Raw genomic sequence first — 14916 nt, forward strand, 5'->3', positions numbered from 1 at the left:
TCTACCACCCCTCAACCTCAAATTATATCCTTTGGTTTTACCATTTTCCTTTCTCTGGAAATGTTTGTGTTCTTTGTTAATGCTTTTCAAGTATTTGAACGTCTGAATCATATCTCCCCTGTCTCTCCTTTCCTCTAGTGTATACATATTCAGGGCTTCCAATCTCTCCTCATACGTCTTCTGGTGCAAACCTCCTACCATTTTTGTCGTCTTCCTCTGGACCGCTTCAAGTCTTCTTATGTCCTTTGCCAGATACGGTCTCCAAAACTGAACACAATGCTCCAAGTGGAGCCTCGCCAACGGCCTGTACAGGGACATCAACACCTTCTTTCTTCTACTAGTCATGCCTCTCTCTATACAGCCTAGCATCCTTCTGGCAACAGCCGCTGCCTTGTCACACTGTTTCTTTGTCTTTAGATCTACAGACACGATCACCCCAAGGTCCCTGTCCCTATCCGTGCATATCGGCCTCTCACCTCCCAGCACATACGGCTCCTTCCATTTTCTAATCCCCAAATGCATTACTCTGCATTTCTTTGCATTGAATTTTAGTTGCCAGATATTAGACCATTCCTAATAAATAGTTGAGCCCAAAATATTAACATTGTAGAAGTGAAACCCTGAGAGCATATAGTACAAGGATATGGTGCTTTGAATCCTAGGATAGGTAAATCCTATTTCTAATCTAATTTAGGATTTGTGAATCGCTCTATGCATATATAAGTTCCAGGTGATTTACAATTCTAAGAGCACATACATTACATAAGAAGTCTCTCCTGTTTATGCCCTTCTCTTCCTCTACCAACTCCAGTCCCTTGTACCTTGCTACACTGTATGCTCGGAACAAACTGCCCGAATCCTTCCAGTGGGCTCCGTCTCTGGCAGTGTTCAAGACCCAGTTAAAAGCCCATCTTTTTGAGACTGCTTTCAACTCCTAACTCCTCTCACCTTGAGTTTTGCATCCTTAACCCTATATATCATGTCTGTCCAAGTTAGATTGTAAGCTCTACTGAGCAGAGACCATTTATTAAATGTCCAAATGTACAGCGCTGCGTATGCCTGTTAGTGCTATATAAGTGATAAATAGTAGTAGTAATATACTTTACAACTTGTAAGATGCATAGGATCATGTAAACAGGGGTTATTTACAGAAGTCATTTGGAGGGAGGAGGGATTATCTGGATTATTGTTGTGTGATTGATCCTAACGATGTGTGGTAACGAAGTATTTTCAATTTTCCTCTGAACTTTAGGTAACAAGATTCTTTCCTTGTGCTTCCAGGTTTCAATAGCAATGTAGGTAAATGGAGTTGAAAATGCGCTTATACTTGACTCCTTTTGGCGAGGGGAGAATCATCCCATGTCAAGATTGTGACTGAGAATTTCATGTTACCCCCATTAATGCAGAGGCATTTCTCCTTCACTTTGCATGTTCTTAAATATTCCAGATCCTCTTCTGAGGCTGCATTCACCAGGGGCATGTCTTGCACCTAACCATGAACACCCTGAAAATTCAAGTTCTTCTCAGATAAAAGCTGTGGCTTTATTTTGCAACTCAGTCTGAAACCTCACATTACAGGTCTTGCTTTCAGTCTAGCTGCCAAGAGTGAGCTCTAGAGAAGGTCGCTAATATATGCAAATATGTATTATGTATAGTGATTATGTCTGTCACCAAGCCTGACCTGTTTGCTGAAGCTTCTGGTATTTGTTGAGACATGGTGTACTTTGTGAAATGAGTTTTGTCCTTGGCCATCTCCAAGTGTTTATATCACCAAAAGCTGTTGACTTTTAGTTATGAGGTTAAAATTTTAGCATTTCCCCCCTTGCTTCTGGGATTCGTACTCCACTAAAACCACCATCACAACTAGCAGGAACTGCTTCTGTCATTAGAAAGTCCTAGGTTTGAGCTTAAGTAGATACTGATTTCTCTTGTGGAGAGGTTTACATTGCAATATGTGTGCTGAATGGAGGATAGCAATGTACCTGTGAGCACAAAATTCACCAAATTGGGACACACTCAAAGCAAGAAGGAGGGATAATTAAACTGCCATTTGAAACCTTTTATATAGCTATTGAACTCTTCTGAGCGTACCTATTGACTGTAGTGGTTATTAATAACTGATCTCTTTCTCTCCCCTCCCCCCCCTTCCCTAAACAGTGTGGTCCGGGCCTTTGGGCGCCTCATGAAGTATGTGTATGGAGTGAGGTTTGAAGTGAAAGGACTGGAGAATTTTAACATCGAAGGACCATGTGTTGTCATTTCCAACCATCAGAGTGTCCTAGACATGATGGGTAAGATGCTGTCCCACAGCAGGGAGAGGAGGGTGTTGGAGGGGGTAAATGGAAAGCTGATCTCTGGTTTCCTACTGGGGCTCTCCAAAAGCTGCTGCACAGAATAAAAGCTGTGATTTTATGGTATGTAGGTGGTGGGTGCTAAAACATATGTTGAGAGAAAAAAAAACTAGCCTTTTAAGGTTCCACTGTTGGCTTACTCTAGAGATCATGAGATGCCTGAACCCCCATCGCTTCATTCTGGCCCCTGAAAAGATCTAATGCTCTGTTGCTGTGAGAGTGTATTTCTGGTTTTTGTATAGGGCTGTTTGAGATTCTCCCAGACCGATGTGTTCAGATAGCTAAGAAGGAGTTATTATATGCTGGCCCTTCGGGTCTCGTGGCCTATTTAGCAGGTGTCGTCTACATCAACAGGAAAAGAACAAGTGATGCTAAAAGCATTATGGCAGAAGTTGCACAGACCATGTTGAAAGAGAATGTAAGTATAACTAATTCTGCAAGTCTGAGCGTCAATGTACTTACAAACAACATTCTCTCCAATTTTTGCTTGCCCACGTGCACATGAAAAATATTTTGGGCCAAATTCTTTTTAGGACGCCAATCTCGTGTCAATCATGCATTGGTGTCCTATTTAGAATTGTGTCTACACACCTGGACAGATACCTTAAATGTAGGCCAGCATTTTATAGGCCTGTATTTAAGGTATTGCGTCTGCAGAGATGCATACTGACGCTTGTGCCCGCCCAAGGCCACTTCCTGGGGAAAGCACACCCATGCCCCGCCTTACGCATGCTTAAGCATGGGTACGTGTCTCTATAGTCGTGCTACAGAGGCCTACAATGTAGTTGTCCTGCCTTGGACACTTTTTTTTACAAAATGTGCATCCTGATTGGCTGCTAGACAACGGTAGCACACCTACCACCACCTGTAATCAGGATGCACATTTTGAGAATCAGGCCCTTTGTGCGCACACATGCACAGCTTAGAAGGAACACTGCCTACAATATACATAAAGAATGGTGTCTCCAAGGGTGCTAAATTTAGCATCTGCATGGGAGAACTTTTTCATAGTTTTTCTTTTTTTGAGCTCTTCAGGTCCATAGACCTTCCAAATTACTTTGGTAGCTTCTCATTGAATATTGAATGTTCTGCTTTGTGTATTTAGGAGTTTAGTGATATTGTTGCAACTGTTGTGTGGGGTAGGGTTGCCAGATTTCCTCTAAAAAAAGAGGACACCTGGTCCCGCCCCAGCCCTGCACCCACACAAACCTCTCTGAGCTCGAGACCGCATCTGGAGGGCATCTGCATATTTGACATGGCATTTGAATGCAGTGTTAGAGAATGACATCCCTGTTCCCATGGGCACTGTCCCCATCCCTGCAGGCACCTAATTTGGAAAACCTTTTATAAAATAGCTCTTATTTTTCCCAGCACCATATACAGAATCTGTTCCTGTATGTAGAGCAAAATGGGCAGGGCAATAAATATACTGTATATGATACCTATTGGTGCCTCTATTCAGTCTATATATGCGACTCAGATGCGGAAAACCAAGTATATCTTGGGCCAGTATTTGAAGTTTTATATGTAAGTCGGATATTCTACATATATACTATAATGTATACTTATATATTTAGCAGTGCTAGTGATATGTACTGTATAATGCCACTAAATAATTTGAAATGTTGGTCTTGAAGTCTCTAATAACAATGCCGTCCACTACTTCAAAACACTGCATGAAGACTGCCCAATAAATCTCAAACCATCCGGTTCAACACGTGAACATGGCCATACCCTCGACTTCATAGCTTCCACTCCCCCCCTCCCCCGTCTCATCACCAATTCTAATTGTTCCCCTGGTCAGACCATTATCTCCTTTCATTCAATCGACATCTCCACTTGTCATATACAGCCAGCACTTCCTCCCATTCTAATAAACAAGTAAAAGGCAAAATAAACCCTGATCAATTCTGGACCAAAGTTACTACCTCACTAACTGTCACTACCCAACTCGACCAATGCGATGCTGTCAAATTGGAACAAATCGCTCACAAACACTCTAGACTTACTCGCTCCCTTATACCACCACAAAGTAAAATATAATAAACCTTCCCCTTGGTTCTCAGAAAAACTAAGAAAAGAAAAGCAAACCTGCTGAAGACTGGAAAAACAATGGCAGAAAAGTAAGATGTCTGACCATAAAATACTTTGGAGAGCAGCAATCAATAAATACAAATTCAATATAGCTGAGATTAAGAAAAACGACTACGCTCAAGAGAGAAAATAAAACCCTGAACAACAAGAAATTATTTTGCTGTGTACGCTACCTTGCAGCACCACCAAAAAAGGACACCAATGAATAAGCCCTAACTTACAGTCCCAAGACCTTGCAGATGTCTTCTTCAACACAATCGGAACAGTACAAACAGAATTAAAAAAAAAACAAGAAACATACCCCATCTCTGAACCTGCACACACAATTCCCCAAAACTCTGACGATCCCTGCACAGTGGACCAAATGTGGAACACCCTCACTCCATTAACAACATGTGAAACTTCTAACAAATTATCCACTTGCATCAGCTCCCTCGACAACTTCCCCCGATACCTTCTAGCCGCCGTGCCTGAAATAATCATCACCTGGTTCACTAGATTCTTAACCTCCTATATCAAGGCCAACACCTGGCTGAAATGGATAAAATAGCTGTCACACTTATACCAAAATCGCAAAGTGCTGACCTATCCATCCTCTCAAACTATAGACCCATTGCGGGTATCCCTATACTTACCAAGCTCCTGAAAACTCATGTATGTAAGCAACTCACATCCTCCATGAAACAGTATACCAAACTACATCCCTCTCACTTTGGATTCTGACCGCAGCACAGCACAGAACTCCTTCTACTATCCCTTACCACAAAAATTAAACAGATTCTAAACACAGGTCAACAAGCAGTCCTCCTTCAATTCGACATCTCTGCAGCCTTCAGTTCTTTAAACCACCACCTTCTCCTAATGAAACGCACTGAAATTGGAATCACATGCACCACACTCAGCTGGTTTAACGACTTCCTAGAAAAGAGAGAATACCTTGTATAGAAAGATGGAGTATTCTCCAACAGCTGGAAAGCATTCTGTGGAGTACCTCAGGATTCTTCCCTCTCCCAAATATTGTTCAACCTTTGCATGAGCTCTCTCAGTAACATTACATTTGTCAACAATGAATGCCTGTTATCCTCCTCCTCCTTATTTGCCAGTACAGGTGATGAACTAGATGTACCAAAAAGAATTGCCAATAATATTGACAAGATACAATCGTGGGCCAAAAGTAACTCAAACTGAACACAATCAAACCCCAAATCCTCTGGTTCCACACCCTCTAACAAACTTCTCCCAAAAGCATTGTCCTGCCATCTGGAGTTAAAATAGATATAGAAGAATCCTCCAAAGTACTATACTGGATTCCACACTATCTCTCGAACCACAGATCTCTAACCGCTGGAAAAGAAACCTTTTCCATGAGACAGCTGAGACTCATAAGGCCCTACTTCCATTAACGGTACTTTGCCATACTAGTACAGATGCTGATTCTGTCACAACTTGACTACTGCAACTCCCTGTACGTAAGTGTCAACACAACATTGACCTGTAAATCACAGATTAGATTAGATCTTGTTGTGTATACCACATTTGACAGCCTTTTTGCAAATATTGTGGTTTATAAATTTGATAATTAACAAGGTCTGAGCAACAGCAAATGGAATTTTAATGGTCAGGTTGTAGAACCTGAACCAGCCAAGGATTCAGTCTTGGGAAGCAGCTTTATACACTTTATCATGCCTAAGAAAGATTCAGAATGGATAATCCTGGATCTGAGATGGGTCAATGCAGCACTGAAAGTACTCTGGTTCCAGATGAGCAGGGAACATTGCTGGAGTTTACAAAGGCATACCTGGCCTATTCTCATGTTGTCGGCTCTCAGGAAGTTCCTGAAGTCCAGTCTGATAAATGCGCCACATACCGTCATCAAGTTTGGTTGCAGTAGCAGCGTATCTGCGCAAGGCAGGTATCCAAGTACGTTTATACTTGAGCATTTGGTGGCTGCCAGCCCTGCCTACGACTGATGACAAGGAAGCAGTGATGCAGGTTTTCCAGTTGCTACAGGACCTGAGGTGAATTCTCAGGTGTGGGTAAGACCCATTTGCAGTTGTTTCAATCTCTGAAATACTTAGGGTTTCTCGTCCACATGGTAAAAGGCTCTGTTTTTATTCTGGAGCCACGCAAATGAAAACCAAGACTCCAGTTGGAGATTTTTACAATGCCTGCTCCTATGGCTTGGCTCTGTCTACAGGTCTTGGGGTCGTGGAAAGTGTCTGTAAAGTGGTGCCATGGGCGAAAGCTCATCCTCGCCCTATGCAGGACACACTGTTGTCCTACTCCTCTCCACAGTAGGGTTCTCTCCAGACTCCGCTGACCTGGAAGGCAGAACCACATCCAAATTGGTGTTTGGTGGCTCCAGCTGGCCTTGTTGCCCAATGACTTGCCTCTCCACATATTCTTTGGGGGATCTTGACAGCAGCTGCCAGTCTTTACGACTTGGGGGGATCATGTCGAGGGGCAGCCAGTTCATTGTCAATGGTTTTCTTCTAAGAGGAAAAGATCATCACCAGATTGGAGCTGAGAGCTATCCACTAACCCTGCAGACTTTGCAGAAAAACCTGGGAGGCAAAGCCATCAGGGGTTTCTCGGACAGAGCCACAGCTGTGGCACCAGGAGTTTCCCATTGAAAACAGAGGCTCAGTTGTTCTTTCACTAAGCAGAAGTCCACCTGCAAGCTCTCTGAGCAGCGCATGTAGTGGGTGTAGTCAATGTGCAGGCCAACTATGTCAGCTGGCGATCACTGGACCAGGGGAAATGGACTTTGTCCCAGCAGGCCTTTGCCAACATTGTGAGATGCTGGGGGTGTCCAACATTTGATCTCAGGGCATCGACAACCAACAGGAAAGTTCTTCAGTTCTTACGCTAAGATTCAAGCCTGGAAGCGCCAACATGGGCGATCTAGTACAGCTTTTGCCAGAGATGGGACTGTTGTACATGTTTCTCCTGGGGCCCATGGTAGGCTGGGTCATTTGAAAAATAATGACCTACCTGGTTTTGGTAATCCAGGTTGTTCCAGATTGAATTCCTCAAATATGGTAAGTGGATCTAGTGTAGCTACAGAAGGACAAGTGTCCCAAACTGCCACTCCATCCAACTCTTCTCTCACAGGGTCTGATTGCCCTGGAGGATCTGGAACACTTTGGGTGTACGGCTTTAGTGTGGCAGAGCTTCCAGGACATGGTCATACATACCATCATAGGCGACTGTCGCAGCCTATGCTTAGGCTTGGCTGATTTTCAGAGCTCATGTCCTAAGCAGAATGTGGAGCCATTTAAGGTCTCTAGGGCAATGGTCCTGGTGGGTTTTTTTTTGGGGGGGGTGGCTTTCAGGATGGACTTGAAATGGACCTAAAGGTTGATTCTCCTAAGTACAGGTGGCCGGCCTCTCGTGCCTTAAAGCTCGAATGGAGAAAGTTTATTTGATCTCTCCTCCAGATGTGATTCAGGTTTTGGAAGGGAATGTTTTGGCTGCATCCTCCTATGAGACAGCTGTTTTTGACATGAACCCTTAATATTCTGCTGTCCCTTAGTAAAGCCCTGTGCAGGTATGAGGTGTCATTGAGGGTTCTTACAGTTAAGTCAGTTTCCTTTGTGGCTTTTGCTTCCACAAGAAGAGTCTTGGAGCTATAGGCTCTGTCCTGCAGAGAGCCTCCCCTATGTGTTAGAGGCTGGGGTCTCGCACACAATACCTTCCTTCATGACAAAAGATTATTTTTGGCCTTCCACGGAAAATGGGAAGTCTGGCTTCCCACGTTCCATGCCATGGGTTCCCGCAGAAGGGACTAAGTTTTGGCGTTGCTTGATGTTAGGTGTTTTCTCCATTTCCTCAAGCTGACAAATGATTCATCTATCAGATCATCTTTCTGTACTGATGAGTCCTAACCATCTGGGGAAGCCGACTTCTACTACTTCTATCTCAAGATGGACTTGCATGGCTATTTCTTTAGCATAGATTGGGTGTGGTAGGAAACCACCAATTCATTTCACAGTACACTGTACAAAGAGTATGACTTAATGGGTGGAGTCCCAGGTAGTATCGCCTGAGGAGATTTGTAAGACAGGTACGTGATCCACCCTCCATACTTTCACAAAAGTTTTACAGGGTGAATGTAGCAGCACGACTAGACATTACTTTTGGGTCCTCAGTGCTAGCAGCAGGCTCATTTGCCTCTCCCCCACCCCCTGACTCAGGGACTGCTTTGATATGTCCCCACTGGTTCAAGACTCGTATGCCTTTATACCAGAAAAAAAAGATTATTGAGATAAAAACCTTATCTTCCCTTCTAGTGCAAAAGGCATATGAGTCTTGAAGGCACACCTTGTCGGATTCCAGTTAGCCTGCTTACTGTCTCAGACAGGTATGCATTTCAGGTGCTTGAATTTCTCCTGTCAAATGGTTCTGAAGAGTGCTGAAATTGCTCTCTCTACCAGAAAGACAAATGAGAGACTCTGTGGACTGCATAAGTGTTAGTGCCAGATGCACTCAGGTAGGTGACTTGTTCAATTTTGCCTTGTATGATGTTTCCATTGTTTATTAGTTTCTTTAATTGCATTCTTACAAGAGCAGAGCAGATTTGCCCCTCCTTTATTTCTACTCTGATGGTGCTTTGTTATGAACTGAGAAGCTGCAGCCTAGCCTAGAGATACAGGTGGTGGAGCCAAAAAAGATTTGCATGATTAAGAACATAAGCAGTGCCTCTACTGGGTCAGACCCGAGGTCCATCGCGCCCAGCAATCCGCTCACGCGGCTGCCCAACAGGTCCAGGACCTGTGCAGTAGCCCTCTATCTATACCCCTCTATCCCTATACCTTGCAGTTCAAGGCGGATTACAAAAGAGCTAACTGGACATTTCCAGTGAAGTTACAACAGTTTTGGGGGGGGGGGGGGGGGGGTTTGGTTACAAGGGAGGAGAGGTACCTGGATTAATTCCGGAAGAACTTGCAAATAGGATATTAAATTGATGTCTTTAAATTAAATTGATGTCTTCTACACAATTTGTTTGATTAGAGGTGAATAACCCACTGGTTCAAGACTCGTATACCTTTCTACTAGAAAGAAGATTATTGAGGTAAGAATCTAATCTTCCCTTCAGACATTTTCAAAATGTTTAAAAATTAATATACATGACAGATTGATTTAGGCAAAGCATTCCACAGTTGAGGGTCTGCCACACAAAATACCCAGGAATGAACCAATGCCTTATGTACCTGTTGTAATGAAGGTACTTTTAGCAGCTGCTTAGACTGAGAGCTTAGAGAACTGGAGGGCTCATAAGGTATAATTGAATTAGTCACAACAAGAGGCAAATCTTGATGTAATGCTTTTTAAACTAAAAGCACAATCTTGAACTGTATCCTCCAAGCAGCTGTAAATCAGCTAATAATATAAAACAAACCCAGGTTTCACTTCCTGTAAGACCACTCTCCTGTAGGTGCTGTACCGCTCTTAATACCTAGTGTCCTTGATGCTGTTTATACTTAATTTGAAAGCTGTTGCTAGTTAAAATGGATAAAATGTATGTTTGTTTCAATTTCTCTTTTCTTTCTAAGTTGAAAGTGTGGGTGTATCCAGAGGGAACCAGAAACAACAGTGGTGACCTGCTGCCATTTAAGAAGGGGGCCTTTCACCTGGCCATTCAGGCACAGGTAATGCACAGGGCTGAAGTATGTATGTCATAAGCAGATGGTCTTGGTGTGCTCTCTTGGAAAGCTAAGTCAGACAGAATGTTGCTTCTCTTCTTATATGCAAGATGCTTTGCTTTCTGTTTACAGTGAATGACTCTTGTCCTTTGCTAACTAGACCAGGCTGTCTTTACATGTCTTAGAATATTTGGGTTAAACAGGTTGATTGACCGACCTTAGAATCGGGTCATCCTGTGCGAGTATCGTCTGCACAAAAAGATCATTTCATTCCTACAGCTGGGATATGGCAATTTGTAGATCAAACCTGCAGATTTTCAAGCCTTTAGTTATTTCTTCTTGTTAACTGCTTTGAACCCTCAAGAAGCTCAGCAGAAGCTTTGTATTGTCTTTCTCATTTTCCGGGACAGCGCCTTACGAACACACTGCTTCAGGCTTTTGACAGTTCAGTCTGAACGTAATATCTGAACCTTGCCACTGTGAAAACAGGCTATGTCGTAGGACCATATAAATGTAAGAGTCTTCCCTCTTGAGTCCCTGGAACTATCCCTTTTTCCAGAGATTACCTCATACTTTCAGTGCTTCAGACTGTATGAGGAAGAGGGGACAATGTAAGAAAGCAGAGAGATAAATAGGAGAGAAGGAAGACTTCATGCCACATTGTAAAGGCAGGAATTGATTGTCTCCAGAGATGACCATGTCCACTCCTGCTTCCCCCACCTAGCCATGAGCAGTAGTAGTCAGAGGTCATGAATTTGATATACTACTAAAGCAGTTTACATATACTATATGCAGGTACTTCTTCTGTCTCTAGTGGGCTCACAATCTAAGGGCTCCTTTTACGAAGCTGCGTTAGCGGTTTAATGCGCATAACAGCGTGCACTAGCCGCTACCACCTCCTCTTGAGCAGGCAGTAGTTTTTGGCTAGTGCGGGAGTTAGCGCGTGATTAAAATTCACGCGCGCTGAAGCCGCTAACATGGCTTTGTAAAATGAGCCCTAAATCTTGTACCTGGGGCAATGGAGAGTTAAGTGACTTGTCCAGGGTGACGAAGAGCTGCATTGGGAATCGAACCCAGCTCCCCAGGTTCTCAGCCCACTGAACTAACCATTAGGTCACTCCTCCACTCTGTTACCCTGACTTGGCCATGTGTTATTATTAATTAATTTATTTAAAAGATGTATATCCTGCCTAAAATCGAAGCAGTTTACAAAACAACATATATTTTAATTGTAAACTCGCTCAGAAACTTGATAAACGACAGAATCAAATTTTAATAGAAACTTGACTTGCAACAATAAATAAAAACAATACAACATTTACACACAAACTATTGTACATACTCTATTACTAACATGCTCATTTCGTTCACATAAATGCATTGACATATAGTTGCATTTTCAGGAATTTCTTGAAACTAGCCCTGGAATTACATAATCGTAACTGACCTGTCAGTGCATTCCAGAATTTCAAACCTGCTATTGAAAATATAGAATTCCCAACCCTAGTACGCATCACATTTTTCTCTTTCATCAATGACAGTCATATCATGTGTTGATCTTGATTCTCTTCTTGGACTAAACTAAACTAAACCTTAGGTTTGTATACCGCACCATCTCCGCAAGCGCAGAGCTCGGCACGGTTTACAGAGGTTGAGAGGAAAGGAACTGCAAAGAAGGGATATAGGAGAGGGACTGAGAAGATAGAGAGGGACAGGGTACTAGAGAACGGGAGGTGATTAGATTTTTGAAAAGAGCCAAGTTTTCAAGTGTTTGTGGAAGGATTGGAAGGAGCTAGAATTTCTGAGCGGGGATGAGAGGTTGTTCCAGAGTTCTGTGGTTCTAAAGGGGAGGGATGTTCCAAGTTTTCCTGCGCAGGATATACCTTTTATAGATGGGAAAGATAGTTTCAGTTTTTGGGAGGATCTAGTAGAGAGCGGGTTTGAGGAATTCCAAAAGAGTGGGATAACGGGAGGAAGGACGCCAAGGACAATACAACTCCAACAATTCTCGAAAATGTCTGGGGGGGTTGTATGATATAAAACCTGATGTGCTATCGATAGCACTTTATATTGGAGTGTTTGTTGTACAGGAAGCCAATGTAACTGCTTCAGAATTGGTGTAATATGAGCCATCCATGAAGCACCCACAATCAATCTTGCAGAATTCATCAAGACTTGTAATGCCCTACATTTCGTTTTCTTTACTCCCAAATAAAGTGCATTACAACAATCTATCCTTCCTAATATTAATGCTTGAACCACTGTACGAATATCATACGGCATTAACATTGGCTTCAGCCTGTACAACATATGCAACTGTGCATATCCCAACTGAATAGTTTTCAAGACATCTTGTCCCTATTGGTAACGCTGAATCCAACCAAACTCCCATCACCAACATCTTTTTCAGGGATAATGAAACCCTCAACACATTTACACACTCCAAATCTCTCTTCTCCTTATCATTCTCCACAATCATCACCTCCGTTTCGTTTACATTCAACTGCAATCCATGCAAGGTCATCCATCTCGTAATATTCTCCATATAAATATTCAAACACTTCTCTACTCCTTTAACATCCTTGTCCATGGGGGAAAAAAAATATATCATCGGCACCCATCCTATGGCAACTAGTGTGGGAGCTCTAGGAATGTGCCTAGGTGAGCACTGCACACCTTGTCCCAGCAAAGCCACTTTGAGTGTATTAGTTTAGGTGGAATGAGCCAGTGAGGCATCTCTACAACCAATCTTTAAGTAAGTTTCCTTCAGAAACTAGATCTTTTATGACCCATAGAAATATGGTAACATAATCCTGCTCCCTTGCTCATATTTCTGAAGATGCACATAAATCAGTGTTACCATGTAAAATCACACATGTGCAAGATTTCTAGACATCGTTTTTGTCATCATGCAGTGTACATGATTAGGCACTGAAAGATAAATGCCTTCCATTTTATCATTTGCTCAGATTGATCTGTGAGCTTTTATGATATTGCTGGTGTGGTCCAGTGGGATTAGATCGCTTGCTGCTTTTCAGAGCTTTGCCAATAAAGGGCCAGATTAAAGGATTAGGAACTTTGAAAGTTAAACTCCTAATTTAGCCTCTATGAAAATTTACTAGGGCTGAGCATCAAAATTTCACTAAATCCTAAATTTAGGGGCATAAAAAAGGGGGGGGGGGCGGCAACAGGGGAAGATTTAAGGTAGGGAAAGTATCTTAGGAATTTAGCCTTGATTTTCAGCACTAGGCTCACAAATCTATTTGGCCGAATATAGGAAATAAATTTGAGCTCAGCTTTCTTTGGATGTTGAGCCCAGTGTTCTTAGGCTTGGACAATCATTTCATAAATAGGTGAATCCAAGTTACTCCACTAGATGGCACTGTCTTGCAGCATGTTTTACTGCTACCATGCAGCCAAACTCCAGAGAAATTTTCTCTTTCCAAGATTGTACTTCTGCTAGATATTGCACAGGGAGTCATGTTGGGTACTAGAGTTTACAGTTTGGCTGATCTTCAATAGCATTGTGTGTCTTGATATCATGGAATACACTAGTGTGACAAAAGTCAAAACAGAGAATGGGATTCTGATGACCGGGGATCAGGCATCACATAGCAGGGTGAGCTCTGAGAGAGCCAGCAGGGGTTCATAGAAAATCCAATGTCTAGTACCCTTAATATGATTGAATTTGTGTGCTCTGTTATCTAAAACAGTGCGGTACCTCTCATCTGCTGTCTGGTTCTGTCGGGCTTTCAGTTTTAAGAGTTAAAGCTGGTATGTATTTTAAAGCTAAACTTTAAGTAGTCTGTTCCCAGCATGTGCACGCACACTCACACCCCTATGCTTCCCTTCACACATCATATTAGTTGTGATGCTTGAATGAAGCAGGATCAGCACTGTCTGTGCAAGCTGTGGTTTTACTGCCAATTCTGGACCTCTACAATCATTGCTGTCCAGTTTTTCTGTCCCCTATACACAGGTGCATTTAGAACTTCCAGCTGAGGGAGTGGTTGAAGATAATTAAGTTCCGTGACCGGTGGAAGCTTGCATAGAGGGACAGTGATGTGATTAATACCTGATTCTGTGAGCTTCAAATGCATTTGTTCTACCTGTCAAGCTACAGTGCCAGACAAGAATTCTATTGCAACATTGCTCCCTTTGACTCATTATCCACCTGCAAGTACATTCAAGCCACTGCTGCCTTATTGTCCTGCTGGCATTTCCTGAAACATTGCAATCTTTAGGTAAAATGACAGGATCAATGGTGGGTAATGAGAGAGGGGAGCACAAGGCATTCTACTGCTTTCCAACAAGTAATGAAACACCAGTGGCACCAAGGAGGTGGCAGGCAGTACATCTTCCCAGAAAGTGCAGATTCTACAGATGCTGTGACGTTTTGAGGACCCAAATGGACAAAATAGAAACTTAAAGCATTATTTTGTTATGCATCTGGGGTCTGACGTGGAAAGAGCCAACTCCAGGGGTCTTGTTTAAGAGTATCATAAAGGGAACGTTCAGGTCATCAGGGGTAGAAGGAGCTAATCCTGGTTTCCTGATTTCTTTCTAGCAGCAGGTAAAAAACTCAGGCTTGGCTTGGAGAAATTAGAACTCTTTCTTATGTTCAGTATACGTGGCAGATCTGGGTGCTTGAGACTCCAAGGATTGTTGGCTTTTTTGACATACAGCAGTGCATAACAACGTAAAAAAAACAATAACAATGTTATTAAAGGTGTAGCTTTAATTCAGCCCATTTAATGCAGAGCTTTCTGGTTCTCCTCTTGTCACAAATTACTGTATTGTTTTCTGATTCAGAAGTTATTTCTGTC

At 42.7% G+C, this 14916-nt stretch overlaps 1 protein-coding gene across 1 annotated transcript in view; it reads left to right on the forward strand.

Annotated features, from left to right (window-relative positions):
- Positions 1–14916, forward strand: part of AGPAT2 (1-acylglycerol-3-phosphate O-acyltransferase 2) — a 29040-nt gene that overhangs the window by 8370 nt on the left and 5754 nt on the right. Inside the window, exons 2-4 of the mRNA XM_033960534.1 lie at positions 2158–2291; positions 2594–2769; positions 10001–10096. Coding sequence (XP_033816425.1) covers positions 2158–2291; positions 2594–2769; positions 10001–10096 — 406 coding nt within the window. The remainder of the gene's footprint in view (positions 1–2157; positions 2292–2593; positions 2770–10000; positions 10097–14916) is intronic.

The sequence above is a fragment of the Geotrypetes seraphini genome, chromosome 10 (genome assembly GCF_902459505.1).
Source record: "Geotrypetes seraphini chromosome 10, aGeoSer1.1, whole genome shotgun sequence".
NCBI lineage: Eukaryota > Metazoa > Chordata > Amphibia > Gymnophiona > Dermophiidae > Geotrypetes > Geotrypetes seraphini.